General features: G+C 44.2%; 1 protein-coding gene across 1 annotated transcript in view; it reads left to right on the top strand.

Annotated features, from left to right (window-relative positions):
- The window catches only part of LOC311586445 (T-cell immunoglobulin and mucin domain-containing protein 4-like), a 30957-nt gene extending 13982 nt beyond the window's left edge, over positions 1–16975 (top strand). The window contains exons 6-9 of the mRNA XM_084762444.1: positions 10706–10761; positions 11840–11927; positions 14741–14780; positions 15733–16975. Coding sequence (XP_084618570.1) covers positions 10706–10761; positions 11840–11927; positions 14741–14780; positions 15733–15814 — 266 coding nt within the window. The 3' untranslated portion in view covers positions 15815–16975. The remainder of the gene's footprint in view (positions 1–10705; positions 10762–11839; positions 11928–14740; positions 14781–15732) is intronic.
- Positions 16976–18429: the final 1454 nt, after the last annotated feature.

Below are 18429 nucleotides of genomic sequence, written 5' to 3'. Positions count from 1 at the left end.
TCTGTCTCTGCTGCAGCCTGTTCACAGCCCTCCTTCTTAGGCTGGTGCAGAGGGGTAGTAAGAGCCCTCTCCCCCTTTTTTAAACAGCTTTTGGCTAACTCCATATTCTTGCTAAGAATATAGATACTTTTTGGTTTTATGATTTTAAAAAAAACTGCTAATGACGCGAGTAGAGCAGCAGACAAGTGACAAAATTACAAACTCTGGGGGGTTCTGAGGCTTAAAAAAAACGTACAGTTGTATTTCTTTACAATTAGGAAGAGGAAGATTTTGAAAGCTTTCATAGCCTTTTTTTCTAGACAGCTTTGTGGACCTTTCAGTCACCGACTTTATTGCTGCCGTCAGGCAGGGATGTGTGTGTGTGTGTGTGTGTGTGTGTGTGTGTGTGTGTGTGTGTGTGTGTGGTGTGGATCTTTAGTCCCCTGTTGCCTCTTGGTTGTTTTGTCCTTTTTATACTTCCTCAGTCTGTGGAGGTTCCACTTTATAGTTGATGAGTGGAAATCAAGTCATGACTAAAAAAAAGGATCTGCAGCTCAGTTTTCTATTCAAGGACATCTAGATTTATGCAGTTTATTTTATAAGGCAATTTTTAATACATATATCTTCTAGTTCAATGTTCTCTGATTTCAACATGTTTGGTGTTCAGTGAAAGCCTTACCCAGGATGGCACATTGTCACCTCTACTCTTTTGCTTTGTGAAACATATTGGTGTCCAAGATCAGACAGCTACAAAAGTGAGAGCTAAGACTTAAAGCCACGTTTCAGGGATCGTCATTTTAATGGTAAGTCTAAGAACCTAAGATTGGGAAGTAGCATAGAGGAATAATATTTATAGAATTGTGGGAACCTATCCCCAAAAAGGGCTGGCTCCTCCAAACCAACAACCCTCTTTTTAATGTGTATGTGTCTGGATACATTTATATGTTTAGGGTGGAGTGGGGGAGGGGGGCAAGTACCTGTGAATGAGAAAGCCAGATGACAGCCTCAACTCAGATGTTATCTTCAAGTCAACATCCATCCTCCTCTTTGGCCTGGAGATCACCGAGTAGACTAGACTGTTGTCCAATGAGCCCCAGGGATCCTCCTGCCTCTACAAGTGCATGGCATAACACATACATTTTCACACAGGTGCTGGGGATTGAAGGTCCTTGCACTTGGTAGGCAAGTGTTTTCCAGATCTCTTCCTCAACCATCTAGGACTGACCTATGTTCCAGGCCTGGCTGCTATTTTTTTCTCAACAGCTTTCTTGATGGCAGGGTTTTGTATTCATTTCTAATGTTTATTATTCTCTCAGCCCCTAAATGAATCATTGCACTATTATTAGTATACTATGTCAGAGCATAAATGGACAGCATCTTTCCACAATGTCAGAATTTATTAAATAACAGATTGGCAGGACACACTGGTTTCATTGTCTGTGATTTGCCAAGGGCTCAGGAATTCCCACGATAGCTGGCTGATTGCAAGTTCTTTTATTTGAATTTTAAGTACTAATAATAACTTTCAGATTACACATTACATATCACAGAGAAAACATATCGACACATTTGTACATATATATGCAATGTAATAGTTACAAAAGGGTTGAAGGTTAGTGTTTTTGGGGGATGGGTGGGTAGGTGGGTATCAGCATCAGAAGCATTCAAGGAATTCAAAAGGCTTTGTTGGTGCCAGAGTCAAAAGAATGTTAGAGATATAAAGAGAATCTGTAGAAATAAGGCAATGAGCTCTTCAGGAGGTCTGCTGGAGGCACCAGTTCAAGTCAGGCCATAGGACTGAGGTGAGTTATAGAACAGGGTGTGGGATCATGGAGGTCATAGAGGTAAGGGCAGCATCAGGAACAATAAATGGGCAGACAGACAGCAATGTGAGTAAACTGTGTCCACAATGGGGACAATGCTGAGATGAAACCATTAGGACATTTGGGGGGTTCTTTCCTTGTTGGTGTCTTGATCATACAGTGGGCAGTCAGATGATGGGTTGGTGGGGCCATTACCATTCTAATGTTAAATGTCCTGTTTATGGGTTCAGGTGAAGGTGCTGCAATTGTCATGTCTGGTGTGCTCAGTAAGTTCTCAAGCCCTACTTTTTTTTTTCTGATAGGATTTTAATAATGCCCTTGTGTTAATATGGGCCTTGTCTGCTTTGATAAATTTAGAGTGCAGTACTACCAACCTTTAGTTACTTATCAGTCTGGGCCTCATGAGTTACCTTGGACAGTGTATGGTATTTACATGCACCAAAAGATGCAGAGGTAGCCTGCAAGACTGAGTCAACTGCTTCTTATAAGGTGTACTCTCTCAGGGCTGAAACCCACTGTCTTATACGATACAAAACGACATAGCTTGATCGCACCACATGCCTGTCACCAGGTGAAGTCAAAGCAGTGTGTGCTCAGATGCAGGGAGAACTGTGAGATCAGCTTAGTATGGCTGGCAACAGCAAACACTGTTCAGGCAATATGCCATTTTTCTTTGCTCATGATACTTAGTTTCCTTTTCTTGGTTCTAGAGACCAAATGTTGGCAAAATATGGTAAGGGTGTTTGGGGAAATAATTCTTCTTTTACCTTCTGTTGCTGTAACTTCCGCTGCAAAGCCACCCCAAGCTTCGTTTTTCCAAAGCAAGCGTGTTTTTTCATTAGGTCAGAGGATTAGCAGAGGAAGGTATGACTAGAAGTAGAGTTTCTTATACTTCCTTCTACATTTGGTTTAGACACGTGAAAATGGGTCATATTATCTTTATTTGCCACTCTATAAATGACAAAGGGCATGGACAAATGAATAAGCCGGGGTTGAGGTTGGAGCTCAATTGGTAAGAGTGCTCAACTAGCATGTGCAAGGCCCTGGGCTCCGTCTCCATCACAACAGAAACCCAACACTGAGATCCTCCTTTATAATCTCAAGACTCAGGAAGTAGAGACCGGAGGAAGTTCCAGTAGTCCTCAGCTACATGATGAGTTCAAGGCCAGCCTGGGAGCTGTGAGATCCTTTCTTAAAGCAAAGCAAAGCAAAGTAAAACAAAAACCTAGTAAGCCATGGCTATTTTAGTCAAAAGTGTCCCATGCTTTGGGTTGTATACAGGGTTATGTATCAACAACTACTATCCATTGTGTTCTGTTGTTGTTGTTTTGTTGTGAAGAGAGTGGAAAGGTGCACTGGCGGCTACAAGGGATCAAGAAATAGATTCTACCTTGGAAAAGGGAACCAGAGTCTGGGATGACGTAAGCCAACTTATTGTAAATAAACTCTGTAATCCTGAAGGATTTCATTGATCAGAAAAGAGTGGATGGATGGGGGTCCAGCATGGACAAAGATAGGCAGACTCAAGAGAACATAAAATCGGTAGAGGTGGATTAATAATCTAACCAAATGGAGACAATAAGCTAGGAGAGGGGTAGTTTTTCTTTTCTTTTTTTAAAAAAAATTATTATTTCCTTTTCATCCGACCACAGTTTCCTTTCTCTCCTCTCCTCCTAGCTACTGCCTAATCCCCACCCCCAACACTCCTCCTTTGTTTCTTTTCAGAAAAAGGGAGGCCACCCATGCCCATGAATATGCAGCCTTGGCATATCAAGTTGCAGTAAGATTAGATGCATCCTCTTCTAGTCAGGCTAGACAAGGCAGACAAGTAGGTGAAAAGGCTCTTATAGGCAGGCAACAGAGTCAGAGGTCCCACTGTTTGGATTCCTACTTGAAGACCAAGCTAAACAACTGTTACACATGTGTGGAGGGCCTAGGTCAGTGCCATGCCTGCTCCCTGGTTGGTGATTCAGTCTCTGTGAGCACCTATGGGCCCAGGTTAGTTGATTCTGTAGGTTTTCTTGTGGTGTCCTTTTCTCCTCTGGCTTCTACAATCTTATGTAGGATTCCCCTCTTCTGCAGGATTCCCCAAGTTCTGCTTAATGTTTGGCTGTGGCCTCTGCATCTGTTTCCATCCGTTGCTGGATGAAGCCTCTCTGATGTCAAATATGCTAGGCTCCTCTTTGCAAGGATAGCAGAATATCATTAGCAGTGTTAAGAGTGGGCTCCTTCTCATGGCGTGGGTCTCAAGCTAGACCAGTCATTGGTTGGCCGCTCTCTCAATTTCTGTTCCATTTTTATCCCTGCACAACTTGTTGGAAGTCTTGCCTGGTTGCAGGAGATGGCCAGCTCAGGCTCCACCTCCCACATTGCTAGTAGTCTTAGCACAGATTCCTAGGGGTTTCCATTGCCCTTGCTTTCTAGCTCATCCTAGAGATGCTCCTCCTCCTACGCTCCCACACCATTCCAGTTGTTTCTTCCAGTATTCTCTCCCTCTGTTCTCCCCACACCTGACACCTTCTGTTGCCATCCCCACTCTCAACCCCACCCTTACCCCCGCCCCTGTCCACCCATGATACCTATTCTATTTCAAGGGCTGGGCTCTTCAGGAGGCTTGAATTATGGGAGTGCATGATGGTCCCTCAACATTTAATGTGGTTTCTGAGTCATACCCCTACCTGGATTACATTTAGGCCCTATGGAATACACTCTTCCATTTGTGTCCAGAGAGCATGTTGCCAAGTAGGGCCAAACTATTTAGTTTGTTTACTAAGCACTAGGAACCATTTGTGTTTTCAGAGTAGGGAATGATGTTTTTAGTTCTGTCTGAGGGAAAAATTTTCTATCAAAGTGTGGAGGGTTTATTAGACAGGGGCAAGACTGGAGGCAGACAGGATACCCTGTCAGCCCCTACAACGCTTGAAGTAAAATCAATGGCAAGTGTTAACCAGGAAAGGAACCCACATGGAGCAGAATAAAACGTGGTAGAGGTTGACTTTGAAATACTTCTGAGTAATGTCTGATTGTCAGCTGTGTCAGGGATGACCGGGTTGTGAGGCAGGGATGTGTGCCTTTAATCAATGGCTCTTCTTTCTGACCAAACTAATTACAGTGATGACTCAGTAATCTTGCTGAGCAAGAGCTTGCTGGAAAGCCAGTCCTTTCTTGTATATTATATCCCAAGGGGTAGTTCAAGGCCAGAGATGTAATTTTGGAGTTGGTGTTAGTGCAAGACACTTATCAAGTACTTATTCTGTGCTGGTGCTGGGTGTGGGGCTACCCTGCATTGCTTCATTGCAAGGCATTGTCTAGATCCACAGTGAGAGTTAGTTATTTTGTCAATTATGTAGAAGAAATGGGTTTGGAAAGGCTAAGGAATTTACCAGAGTTTGACTCATAGGCCCCTTTGATTGTGAACCTAGGCTTTCTATATTTTATTGTATAGGAGATGATAGAGGTTAGGGAGAAAAGGAAGTTCCTGTTGGGTCACCCCCAGATATCCTGAGAAAACAAGTTGGATGAAGGGAGCGGTGAAGAAAAGGAATATTCCTTCTCCCTCCCTCATGTTAAGGGAATAACATTTGGGAGAGAAGAAAAGCCAGCTAACAGGTCAGAGAGGAAGCTGCCAACACTCAGGTGGACTCCAGAGAGCAGAAGGTCAGAGTCAGTGTTACTGAATTTGTGGGTCACAACATGTGTCCCAACTAGTCAGGTTCAGTTTATCCACCTTCCCTTACAAGCCGGTTTCAAGAGCTAAGCTAATACAAAACAGCAGAAAAATGGAGATTTATTAAGTGAAAGAGGGACAGAGGGATACAGTGTCTCCTCCCCTCTCAAGTCCATCTTCAGGGTCCTAAAGTGATGCTTTTAATCCAAGGCAAGAACTATGCATAACTAAGTCCAGGTATGGTCCCTTGCCCAACACTGTTGAAGCTCTGAGTCATTTCCATAACCATTGCTTTATCAGCAGGTTCTGTGTGTCTCCTGCTCTGCCATACCTATATGGAGCTCAGGGCCTTCAGGATCTAAAACTAGCAGTCTTGCTGGCTCCAGCTATACAAACTGCCACTAGCCCCATCCCAGATGGCTGGCATGCGTATATTTCACAGGGAAGAAAGAAACCACTGATCTGTCTCCTGTCACTGTTTCGTGCACAGCACTGTGGCCTTTGGAGAATGTTCCATTTGACTTCTCACATTTCTATAAAGGTGTGTGTGTGTGTGTGTGTGTGTGTGTGTGTGTGTGTGTGTGTGTGTGTGTGTGTTGGGAGGCTGCTGTTTGCTATCACATCACAGTGCCGGTGTTTGCAAAGTGTCTTTTATGTTAGACCATTCCACTTTAAAACAGATTAGCTCTGATAAAGCTGACCCAGGCTGGCCTTCTGTGTGATAGCCTCAATTTCAAGCTGCTCCATCAGGGATGATTACAGTACAATAAGATTCTGCAGAACAAAGGGAGGAGTTTTGAATTCTTACCTGCAATTTCCAGCTGTGGAAGAGAATAACAGAAAACAAACAGCAACAATAGCTTAGTTGTAGGAGAGGAAAACAACACTGACTTTCCGCCTTGTATTTTTTTGCTCCCAGGAATTCAACAACCCAGTTTCCCCAAAGAACAAGTAAGCTCTCTGGTAACATTTACGCTACGAAAACTTCTTCTGTCTCAAGTGCTGGAAAGCTGGGGAGAAAATCCAAGTGATTGATTTCAGTGGTTATTGGGCTGAATGTTCTAATAATCAGGACCCCTCTCTGTGCTTTTTTGTGTATATGTGCACAGAAAATGCGTGTGAATACCTGGGTTCAAGCATGTGTGCACTCATGCATGTAGGGGTCAATGCAGGATGGTGGCTGTGACCCTATCCTGTTGCTCTCTTATCTTATTGTCTTGAGACAAGGTTCCTCACTGAACAGGAAGCCCACTGGTTCTGCCAGTGCCTTAGTTTTGTTTTTTGATTGTTTGGTTTTTGTTTTGTTTTGTTGTTGTTGTTTTGTTTTTCGAGACAAGGTTTCTCTGTGTAGCCTTGCCAGGCTAGCCTCGAACTCACAGAGATCCACCTGACCCTGCCTCCCAAGCACTGGGATTAAAGACATGTGCCGCCACTGCCCAGTTTAGAGTTTTATTGCTATGATGAAACACCACTAACAAAAGTCAAGATGGGAAGAAAATGCTTTGTTCAGCTTACACTTCCAGATCGTAGTTGGAGGGAGTCAGAACAGGAACTTGAGCAGGGCTGGAGCCTGGAGGCAGGAGCTGATGCAGAGGCTATGGAGGATGCTGCTTATTGCCTTGCTTCCTTCCCCATGGCTTGCTCAACTTGCTTTCTTATAGAACCCAGGACCACTAGCCCAGGGATGGCCCCACCCACTCCCATTGATCGCTAATTAAGAAAATGCCTTTACAGCTGGATCTCGTGGAGGTGTTTCCTCAGCTGAGGCTCCTTCCTCTCTGATGACTCCAGTTTGTGCCAAGTTGACACACGAAACCAGCCAATACAGCCACGCTGGCCTGTTGACCAGCTAGCTTTCAGGTCGGCCTGTCTCTACCCCTTCCTCCAATCCTGGGGTTGCAACAACGTCCTGGAGGTTTGAACTCATTCTCATGCTTGCAGAGTACGTGTTCTTACCCATCCAACCGTCTTGCCAGCTCTCTGGTTTTTATGTACTATTTTTGTTATAGGGTCTTATTTTAAGTATATTGTGTTCTTCTTGGATGCTTTTTCTGTTCCCTGGCTTCTGGCTCTGCTTTTACTTTTGGGCCTCCCTGTTTGGTCCTTCTGGATTTGTTGTTTGTTTGCTTGCTTTTTTTCCTCTTGCAGCTTCCCAGCCCATCTGGGATTTGCCAGGATCTCCCCCTTTCTCAGGGGATATACCAGCTGAAGACCTTCACTGCTTGCTGCATACAGAGGATTCCCAGGGAAGAGAGTACTTTATTTTTTTACAAAGAGGATTTGGATTCAAGCAGATCAGCTGTTTAATGGCGCATACAGGATAGTACCTCTGACCGGACTCATAACCCGTCTCCCTCAGAAATCTACCCCTGTTCTTCCTTCCTCGCCGTCTTTGTCAATAGTTAGGTGGTAGTCCTGTGTCTTCAGTGGGAATTACTGAAGGCCACCATTTCTCTGTAGCCCACATTTAGTGACAAGAATCTGTTGTTCCTATTTCCTATCAAACATTTTTATAATCTGTCTCTTACCCTTGCTATCAGCGCTGGGCTTTAGAACCAGAATCAGATGAGGTCCAGATGTGCTATTCCCTCGTCCACCCAGCATAAACATTCCTGTGGCTGCTAATGGCCTGAGAGCCCAACGGAGTCCTACCATGTTAAAACCAAAGCCCTGCACGGCTAGGCCCTACCTGCTAGGTAATCTCTGGCTACCCCTGTCTTTCATGTTCCATCTTCACAGTTGCTTGCGTACCGGCATGGGAACCATGCTGTTTTGTGCCTCCACCGGTTTGGCTGGTTGTGTTCACCCTGTTGCCACTCCTTGCCCAGCTAATTCTTACACAGCCTCGCCTCCTCTTAGTTGTCAATTTGACAGACACTTATTGAATACCAAGTATGTGGCAGGTTTTGTTGAACAGGCAGATAGGGACTCTGAGCCGGTGGAGTGCGTTGTCATAGATACATGCCTGGGCTTTGGTTCTTGAGCTGTGTGTCTCTGGTAGGTCTGCCCTCCTCAGCAATTTGTACATATCTGTCATTGCTCTTGGTCTGGGAGTCTAAAACAGTCTTCTGTCCTATGCCTTCTGACGTCTGGCACACTGTCAATGTGCCAAGGGTCATAAGGTCTATGTTGCAGTCATCTCGGTGTTTTAAGCACCTTAGACAGTGCTTAGCACTTGACAGATGCCCAGGAAGAGTTCAGTTTAAACATCTCCTTTCATAGAAGCTTTCTTGGCCCTTCAGAACAGTCTGTGTTCATATGATTCACCCGGGGGTTATCCTGTACTCTTTATCCATGTGATTTTGTATGGTGGGTTGGTTTTTGTTTGTTTGTTTGTTTGTTTGTTTTTCAGCCTTCCATGTTGCTTAATGATGAGGTGTCTTCAAAGTGAGGTGATACGTGTGAAACCACCACAGAGTTGACTTCCAAATTCTAAAAGGCTTGCTACATGATTCAGTTACATGATGTGTGTGTGTGTGTGTGTCATATGCACATGTACATGGTATATAAATTATGTGTGTGTGTGTGGTGTATATATGGACATGTGCACACACAGGCATACACACACACACACACACACACACACACACACACACACACACGTTCGCACGGTCGCACAGAGACACACACATACACACACACACACACACACACACACACACACACAATACATAGTGTAATCCATGAGAAAGAAAACAGGATATCGAATCAAATGCATGAAGGGAAAATGCTGCAATCAAGAGACATGGTGAGCGCAAGAGGCATGAGTCTGCTGCTAGAGAAACAGGGGATGTTGTATTATACTTACCATGTTTTTCTAAGTAGAAAGTCCGTATTCTAAAATAACAATAAAAGGAATAGGGCAGTGAATAAGCCATGACAACCATCTGCTATCAAATATACAGAATTGCCTTTGCTGTAGGGTCATGCTGTTGTTGCCATAGCAGGTTCACAGCAGCAGCAACAAACATGAACAATGCATTCCACAGTGACATTCTGGTGGATAAGACATATTAGATGACAGACTCTTATGATATCTCATTGTACCATTGTTGGGTACGGAGCTCATCATTTACCAAGATTGCTATGCTACTGTTTAAGCTTGGTTTTTATGCATTATGTGGTAAATTCCAAGAGGTCTAGAGTATAGCCAGCAGGATGGCTGCTAATAAAGTCTCAATAACTATTTGTTAGCTGAAAGACTGTTTTCCATGCTGAATAGGAATCTTGAATGGGGGCCTGGAGAGATGGCTCAGAGGTTAAGGGCACTGACTGCTCCTCTAGAGGTCCTGGGTTCAATTCCCAGCAACCCCATGGTGGCTTACAACCATCTATAATGTGATCTAATGCCCTCTTCTGGTATGCAGGTATACATGTAGGCAGAGCACCATGTACATGATAAATAAATAAGAAATCTTTTTTAAAAAATCTTGAATGGATTGCTGGGGCTTCTAGAAAAATCAGAGCCAGGTTTCTCGGGATGGCTTGATGGGTAAAGGTTTTTACCACCAAGCTTGACCATCTGAGCTGAGTCCTCAGGACCAGCACAGTGAGAGGAGAGAAGTGATTCCCATTTGCTGTCCTCTGCCCTTCACACGTATTTGAGTACTGAGACAAGCAGATTCTCACGTGTGCACATGCACACATACACCTCCCTTCCTCCCATGTTCACACACTAAGTAAGATGCAATTTCTAAAGGTTTTAGGGGTTGGAGAGATGACTTGGTGGTCAAGACCACTTGCTGCTCTTACAGAGGACCCAGGTTTAGTTCCCAGATCCCATATCAGGCAGCTCAAAACTGCCTGCAACTCCAGTTCTAGAAGATCTGATACCTCCTTCTGGCCTCCATGGGATCCAGACACAGATGTTGTGTGCATACATACATGCAGCGCTCACATGTACACATAAGATAAACATAAATGTCCTTTTTTTAAAAAAGATTGTAAGAATTTTTTTTTTAATAAGGAAGGAAGGAAGAAAGGAAGGAAGGAAGGAAGGAAGGAAGGAAGGAAGGAAGATCAAGGTCAAATATTTGCTTTCTACCTCACCTTCCACTCAAGTGTGAAAGGGAGATGTTCTGTTCCTATGGGGTCTTGATGGAGAGCAGCAATAGAACCATATCAGAACAAATCGGCATAAATCACTTGTACAAAGAGAAAGATGGCATTACAGAATTAGAGCTATCATCTGGCTTAGCTCAGGAAGTCTAACATTTCTCTTTCTTTCCCTTCCCAGAATTAATGACGATGAAGGAGGGTGAATCAGATGAGGTAACAGATCTGCAAAGTATGGTAAGCATTTTTTTTTATTAAAAAAAATTCCTAGATTGGATTTTCACTGATGAGCTTGGGAGAATAGACTATTGGTAAAGGGCAAAATGCATAGAAACTATTGTGTAGTGATCAAAGGTTTGTGAACTTGTACTCTTGGCAGAAGTGCTATTGATTGACATGCACAGATGCTTTGAAACCAAGAAGAAAACTATTTATGAAAACATACAAAATCATTATGTGAGTCTTGTGTAAAGCCCACGTTATTGATGTAACTATGGTGCCAACACCTCTTCCACAATTGCTGGGTTTTTTTTTTTTTTTGAGATTTCCTTTCATTTATATTTATTGTAAAAATGATTAAAGTAGCGTCAGTAAAAACATTAGGCATGGCAGATGTCTATGAAGGCAATTTTTCCTTGGAGACACTCACGCTTTGCTTCTGTTTCTGGCTGATCCTGGGATTCTGTGAGCTAGAGAATGAGACAGGAAGGGAGGAAGGAAATAGTTTAGCTGGCCGAAGGGAATTGGGAATGCCCTCTTAAGATGTCTGAATGCCTGGCTCAGAGCCCCAAGCATTGTGGTGTCAACAGCCCTTTAAATTTCTAAAATTTAACATTGAGATAGTTTTAAAAAATTTGCATTAAATTTAGATCCAGAGATAGCAAACTCATTGCACAAACACACAAAAAACATATAGTTTAATGAAATAACTAACATTATCTTTCCAAGTGAAAATAAAATTAGTGGGGAAAAATAGTACTGACACTTTGGCAAATCTCATTTGTATCTGGCTTAGTTGTAGTGTTTAGTTACAGTGATATGTGATGTGGATTGTCACCTCAACAGACTCCAGAGTCACAGGTCTCTGCATGCACCTTTTCTGGGAATTATCTTGATTATGTCAACTGAGGTGGGGAGACCCACTCACTGTGGCGTACAATTTGTAGTCCTGGCCTGTGTAAGGGGAGAAAGGGAGCAGAGCAGAGTGGCAGCATGCATTCCTTGCTTTCTTGGGGTGAGACATGTCCTCAGGTACCTTCTGGAGATGATGGCAGTCAGCAGTGAGGGGCCAATCACCTTGCCTTTGTCTTGGCAGAGCAATGGATCGACCAACATCTTGATCATTGTTTGCTGCGTGGGGTTTGTGCTGATGGTGTCATTGTTTCTGGCATTTCTCCTTCGAGGTAAGGAGGGTGGGGACAGATGTGATGGATCTGCAGGGATGGGCACTTGCCTGTGTACTTAGAGCTGAGATGACTCCAGGGATGTCCAGGGAGTGGAATATTTCTGCTTCCTTCTCTTTCCTTCTATCCCCCAAACGGATGCGTTCTCTCATTGTCCTCACCCCCAAAAGGGAGGTGACAGGTAAATTCATCACAACCAAATAGCTTTGTGTATTGTCCTGGTAAGGCTCGAACTTTAATAATGAAAAGATGAGAAAAGAGCCATGAGCAAATTGTGCCTAATTTGTTCTGTCTTTGTTACTGCCTTGTATATAAAGGACTGTTGTTAGCTCCTTCCCTCCCTTCCTCCTTTCCTCCCTCCTCCTTCCCTCTCCCTCCTCTTCCCCCTCTCTTTCTTCTTTTCTTCTTCTACTTCTCTTTTCCCCTCTGAGACAGAATTTCTCTGTGTAGCCCTGGCTGTCCTGAAATTTACTCTGTAGGGCAGTCTGGCCTCAAACTCAGAGATTTGCTTGTCTCTGCTTCCAGAGTGCTGGGATTAAAGGTACACGCCACCATGGCTGGATACTATCTTAGTAATTAACTAATTAATTAATTAATGGATTTATTTATTTGGTTTCATGTATGTGGGTTATTTTACCTGAGTATATGCCTATGCACCACACGTGTGCCTGGTCACCATGGAAACCAGAAGAAGGCATAAGATTCCTTGGAACTGGAGTTTCAGGCAGTTGTAAACTGTCATGTGAGTGCTGGGAACTGAACCTGGGTCCTCAGGAAAGAATATCCTATGCTCCTAAGCACTGAGCAATCCCTCTAACCTGGTTACTCCTTTCATACAGTCATAAACACCCCTGGATCCCTATCTTACATTCTCAAGGACTGTCACAGGAGTAAAACCATGAGCAGTCTTGCTCTTGTGTGTGTCTTTACAGCAGGCTTGCTTGGGACCACAGATGGCCTTCAGGAGAGAGAACCCTTGCAAATGGTTTGCCAACATGTTCATATGCCTATATTTTTCAGGGAACAAGGTCCAAAGTTGTCATGAAATTCTGAACTTAGCCTATTATTGACACCCTCCCGACCTTAAAGGACAAAGAGAAAACTATAAACACTGCAAAAATTGAGCTATGAAATAAGCATTGTGGTTTTCATCTAAAGCACAGGCACACGGCACCCACTGCTGTTATAAAACAGAGAATTGGTGCTTTGTGGCAGTCATGGCAGTCAGCCATAAGACAAGATATTCACTACTGAACCTGTCCTCAGAGAGGACTTCAAAAACCATCTAGAACTTCTCAGAGGCTTGCTATTAGCACTTACATGAAGCCATAGCTGTTATTTTGGATGATTCTGTGTATATCTCATAAAAAATACTTTACAATCCAAAATGAGGTTCTGGCGAGGTAGGTTAATCAGTAAAGTGCTTGTCACTCAAGCAAAAGGACCTGAGTTTGGGCCCCAGGATCCATGCGAAAAGGCCAAGCATTGTGTCATTTCCTTCTAATCCCAGTGCTGGCTGGGCAGGGACTGCTGGATCGCAAGGGCTGTTCAGCCAGACAGCCTAGTGCAATGGCGAGTTCTAACACAGTAACAGACTCCTTCATAAAGAACAAGGTGGGCACTTCCCGAGGAACAACACTCAAAGTTGACTTCTGGCTTCCCCATGCATGTACATAGGTGTTCACAGATACCGACATACACATATAAACCCGCACATGTATGACTATTCCTAGACATACATGCATACACACAAAGTCAGATGACTTGAAACAGGATTACTAAGTAACTCAAAAATGCGACTGTTGACATCCATAGAGCAAAGCATTGTTCAACCCTCATAAGAGAAGCTTCTTCTTGCTTGCGGTACATGGCAAATAACAAAGAGATCCACAAACGGACCATGTGAGAGAGTGAGAGACGTCGGAGCACTCATCTCTAAATGGGATTTTATCAAACCCCTCTCCTCGGGGCTCAGCGATCTATTTGGAAGAGGAGGCAGGAAGCTTATAAGAGCCAGAGGTGGTGGGCGACTCCAAGGAGACGGTGTCTTCCAGACAGCAGGCCTGATGCACACATGGACTCACAGAGACCGTGACAGTGTGCACAGAGCCTGTATGTAGCACGCACAAGGCCTATGCAGGTTCAAGTTGGATAAAATCCCAGCGTGGAGAAGGGCAGCAGACACAAAGTCCCACTGCTAGCACAGAAGCCCTTTGCAACTGATACCTGCTGAGAAAATCAGTGTTCTCCAGTGGAGTGTCATTGGATGTATCAACTAGAGTCAAAGGCAGGCCCCATGTCCAGGAATAGTTGGCCAAAACAAAATGCATTTTATGTTGTGTGTGTTTGTTTTGCTTTATATTTTTTGTCTTACTATTATTGATTTTCTTTCCTTCAGTATGTTCGTCTGTTTTGATTTTCATTTTTGTTGTTTTCCATGTTTTTTTTTTTTAAGAAATGCTCAGGGGGAGGGAGAGAGCGAGGGTGGAGAATGAAGTTGAGTGGGCAGGGAGGTCGGGGGGGGGGGGCGGATCTGAGAGGAGTTGAAGAAGCAAGAAAATGATCAAAATATGGTTTATGAAAAAATACTTCTGGATATAAATGTATTAAAAGTTTTACAGCTCAATGCCATAGCCTAAACACAGGAGCAGCTTTGCCATGAACGGGTTGGACTGAAGGCCAGAGCAGCATGCAGCAGTCTGGGGAAGGGAGGCTCCCCTTGCCAATGCCGGTCTAGTCTACTAGGACAGGAGTGGGCTTCTCCCAGCAGTTCACAAAGCAGCCCTGCTCACATCCTGGCCTTGTCTTTTCAGGGAAAGTCAAAGAAGCCAACTGTTTGCAGAGACACAAGAGGTAATTCATCCTGCATGGCTGATTGTTGTGATGATTACACACCCTGTTACACATGATCAGACACTCCTCGGCGGTTTAATGATTTGCGCTTGTGTTCTGATTAAACACAGGGTTGGAGAGACATGGCGTTAGAGGCGGAGAAAGCTGTGGAGATTTAACTCACATTAACTCTCTGTCTCAGTTAACACTACGTGTGTGTCCACAGTACAACGGGGGAAAGCAGGGAGCATGATTGGGAGTGTCGCATGTGAAAGCTGGATACATGCACTCCGCTGCATTGTCTGCTTGGAGCTGTTTCGGCCCTGGGTGACTCATTTTAAAAGCACATTGCTGTTCATGTGGAGTCACCGACAAAAGGGTTTGCAATAATGAAAACTAAATGAAGTATTTTCAGTATAATTCCTGGAGTTTGATTCTTTTGCCTCATGGACTAGCATGCTTCACAGCTTGCCTTTGTTTGTTTGTTTGTTTTTTTTTTGTTGTTGTTGTTCTTTTTAAGAGTAGATGAAGAGTGTCTGGAACCAGATTGTAAATATCTGTTCTGTTTATAGATTTTTCAGGGGGAGAGAAATGAAAAGGCTTCGGTATAAGTCACTGAAGTAATTAATTGCACCAACACCACATCATTTATTAACAACGGTGCATTATGAGGTGGGGAATCTGAGATCCTACAAGGTGTCTTTCTGAGTTCTGAGCTGGGGATCCCTCGGGATATAAGTGCATTTAGATTATGATTTTATACTTTTCAAAGCAAGTTGTAATCTCTTTATTGTGACAGGTTGGCAGAAGCCCTCCGTGTCCTATATCTTTGGTTTCCCTACTTGTATAGGAGGCTTGGGCAGAATGACGCCTGAGTCCCATGTCCTCAGCCTGGGTTAGTGGTGCCATAGCTTAGCTGGTCCTGTGACCTCACCTTTTCTGGTTTTTAATCAGTGTCCTACTCTTCTTACAGGCCAGACAACACTGAAGATAAGAGTGTCCTCAATGGCATATTTCATGCAAGGGACGATGAAGATGGGATCTTTACTCTCTAACCTCCTCTCCTTTTCTAAGGAGGAAGCATGGGGCGGGGCTTGCATTGTCAAAATAAGTGTGTGGGCACTGATTTTCTTTTAAAAGTCTCAAGTTTTTCCCCCTGATACTGTATGTCCGGTCTTGTTTTATCTTCCCACATGAAGGTGCTTTGGAGACACATCTTCCCTGGCTAGCGCTTTAGTCATCTCTCTAGCCAAAGCAAAAACTTTTTTTTTTTTCAGATGGCATCTGCCTCTTGGTGGTAGCTGAACTGCATTTAAAGAGTTCATTTAATCTGTCTGTCTTCTTCCTGGTACCCAAGTTGCTTTTCTTCTGAGAGACAGGTTCTGGTCCCTTTCCAACCTCAGTTGTTTTCCTCTTACATGTGCCTGTGTATCCCGCCCCTTTTTTTTTCCGCCAGCTTTCTGAATTCAGTGCCCACACTGACCATGGCACAAGCAGCCTAGTACTCCATTTGGGATGCGGAGAACACCGCAGAGTCACATCAGAAGCTTGACCAGCTTCTGAGACTCCTATCTTTTTATGATATGAATTTCTTTTCATATTGACTGTCTTTAAAGTTGGCCACCATGCCACCTGAAGTCTTGGCAGAGAAAGTGGGTTTTAGAAGCAGCCAAGTGCCCATCAGAGCCAAGGTATCAAATGACAAGGATTGTGCAAGGATGAAACACTGAAGCTGTCCAAATCAATTCCTCTAAGTATAATTCATTTTATTGCAGCACAGGAAGAGCAGATTTGTTTTAAAAACTTTAATAATTACTGGTATGATGCACCCTGAGAGAGAAATAAAAGCAAATAGCTGTTACAAATGAATCGATGTAAGAAAACATATGCTCGAGCGAGGAAGTGTCCAGCTGGCTATTGTGGCAAGCTAGGTGGATCTGAAAGACATTTCTCAGACTCTCCTCAGGCTCAGGGTAACAGGATCACTAAAGGAATAAGTAGCTACCCAACTTTTGGACTTCTGCTCCCTTCATATTACCTTTAAGAGATAAACAGAGAGGGCCAGAGTGGTGCATGACTGTAGGCCCAGCATTTGGGGAAGCACAGGCAGGCCTCTGTGAGTTCGAAGTCAGCCTGGTCTAAATAGTGAGACCAGGACAGCCAAGGCTACATACACCCTGTCTCGAAAACACAAACCAAATCAAACCAAACCAATGTGAGAGGGAGGGGACGGAGCGGGAGGGGGAGGGGGAGAGGGAGAGGGAGAGGGAGAGAGGGAGAGGGAGAGGGAGAGGGAGAGGGAGAGGGAGGGGTGGGGGACAGAGAGAGAGAGAGAGAGAGAGAGAGAGAGAGAGAGAGAGAGAGAGAGAGAGAGAGAGAGAGAGAGAGATTATTAAAGAGTTTAGCATCTAAATGAAACAGATGGGAGCCTGTTCCCCATTTCCACAAGGAAAGACTTTGGTTCACAGTGGCTTGTACAGCTAACATGTATAGGGAAAGGCTACAAAATAACCCTGAAATTTCCAGTTTTTTACCCTTAACCTTGGAATGAAGGTCTAACTGCATTCTGGGCACTCAACTAAGGGTTTCAAGGCCATCCTCTGGATCCCAGACCCAGAAGCAGGTCAGGAAGGCAGGGAGTCACCCCCCCCCCCCATTCAGAGCTCAGAAAGCTGAAGCAGAGACATGAAAAAAAAAATCCACTCAAGTTCACATAGTCCAACCTTCTCTGCAGCAGAACCAGCCCTTGAAGGAAGCCTTTTTGTTTTGCTTTGCCTTTTCGAGATAAGTTCTATGTGTGTTTCATGCTAGCTTTGAACTTTGCTATGCAGCTGAAGAGGACTTTGAGGATCTTATTTTCCTGCCTGTATTTCTCAAGTGCTGGGATTCACCAATGCTTAATTTCTACCCCGAGCTTCGCAATGGAGACCCTAGTTTATGGCTTCATGCACTGCTACTCCAGCCTTGAGCAGTTCACCAGACCCAAGTGGACTCTAGTTTAGGGGGGTCACGCCTGTATTGACTGTTGGCTAGCCCCCTTTGCAGCTCAATCTTCCTGGGCCCAGTGGTATTGACTCAGAACCCAATTTGCATTCACAGAGAAAGCTAGAACCAGGCAGGAGCCCTAATGAGGCCAGGTGGGACACATTTACGTAGGAGTGTGTGGCAGTAACTCACCAGGAGCTGAAGCCAGCTGTCAGCCGGCTTAATAAAGGGTTAACAGGAATTCAGCAAAGGCTGGCTGGGGAGGCTCTTTGTCTCCCTAAAGAAAACAGAAAATTGAGAAACAGGCTCCTTGGGTGGACACCAGAGCCGAAGGAGGAAGCCACTTGAAACCACAGGACAGAATCTGTAAATAGAGTTTCATTTAGCTTTGTAAACACGCTACAACCTTTAAAGAAAAAGAAGCAGCCTAGCTCTCCTTGCTCTGAGCAGCAAAAGACAGCAGGGGGAAGTGTTCCCAAGTAAAAGGAATGCTAAGGCTGTATAGAAGAAGCCTGAAAAGGCTCTGTTCTGAACAGGTGCACATTATCCATATTGAAAACGGAGTAACTGGGCCAGGGATCTTTATGCTGTTTTCCCCTCAAACACTTGTTTCTCAGCTAAAGAAACCGAGGCCACCAAAGTGGATGATGAGTTGCTCTGGGTCAGCGACAAGCAGACCAGTCTT

Source organism: Acomys minous (assembly GCF_964271855.1).
Source record: "Acomys minous genome assembly, chromosome: 16".
Classification (NCBI taxonomy): domain Eukaryota; kingdom Metazoa; phylum Chordata; class Mammalia; order Rodentia; family Muridae; genus Acomys; species Acomys minous.
Note: the sequence above shows the minus strand (reverse complement) of the source record. Positions and strands in the feature narration are given on the sequence as shown.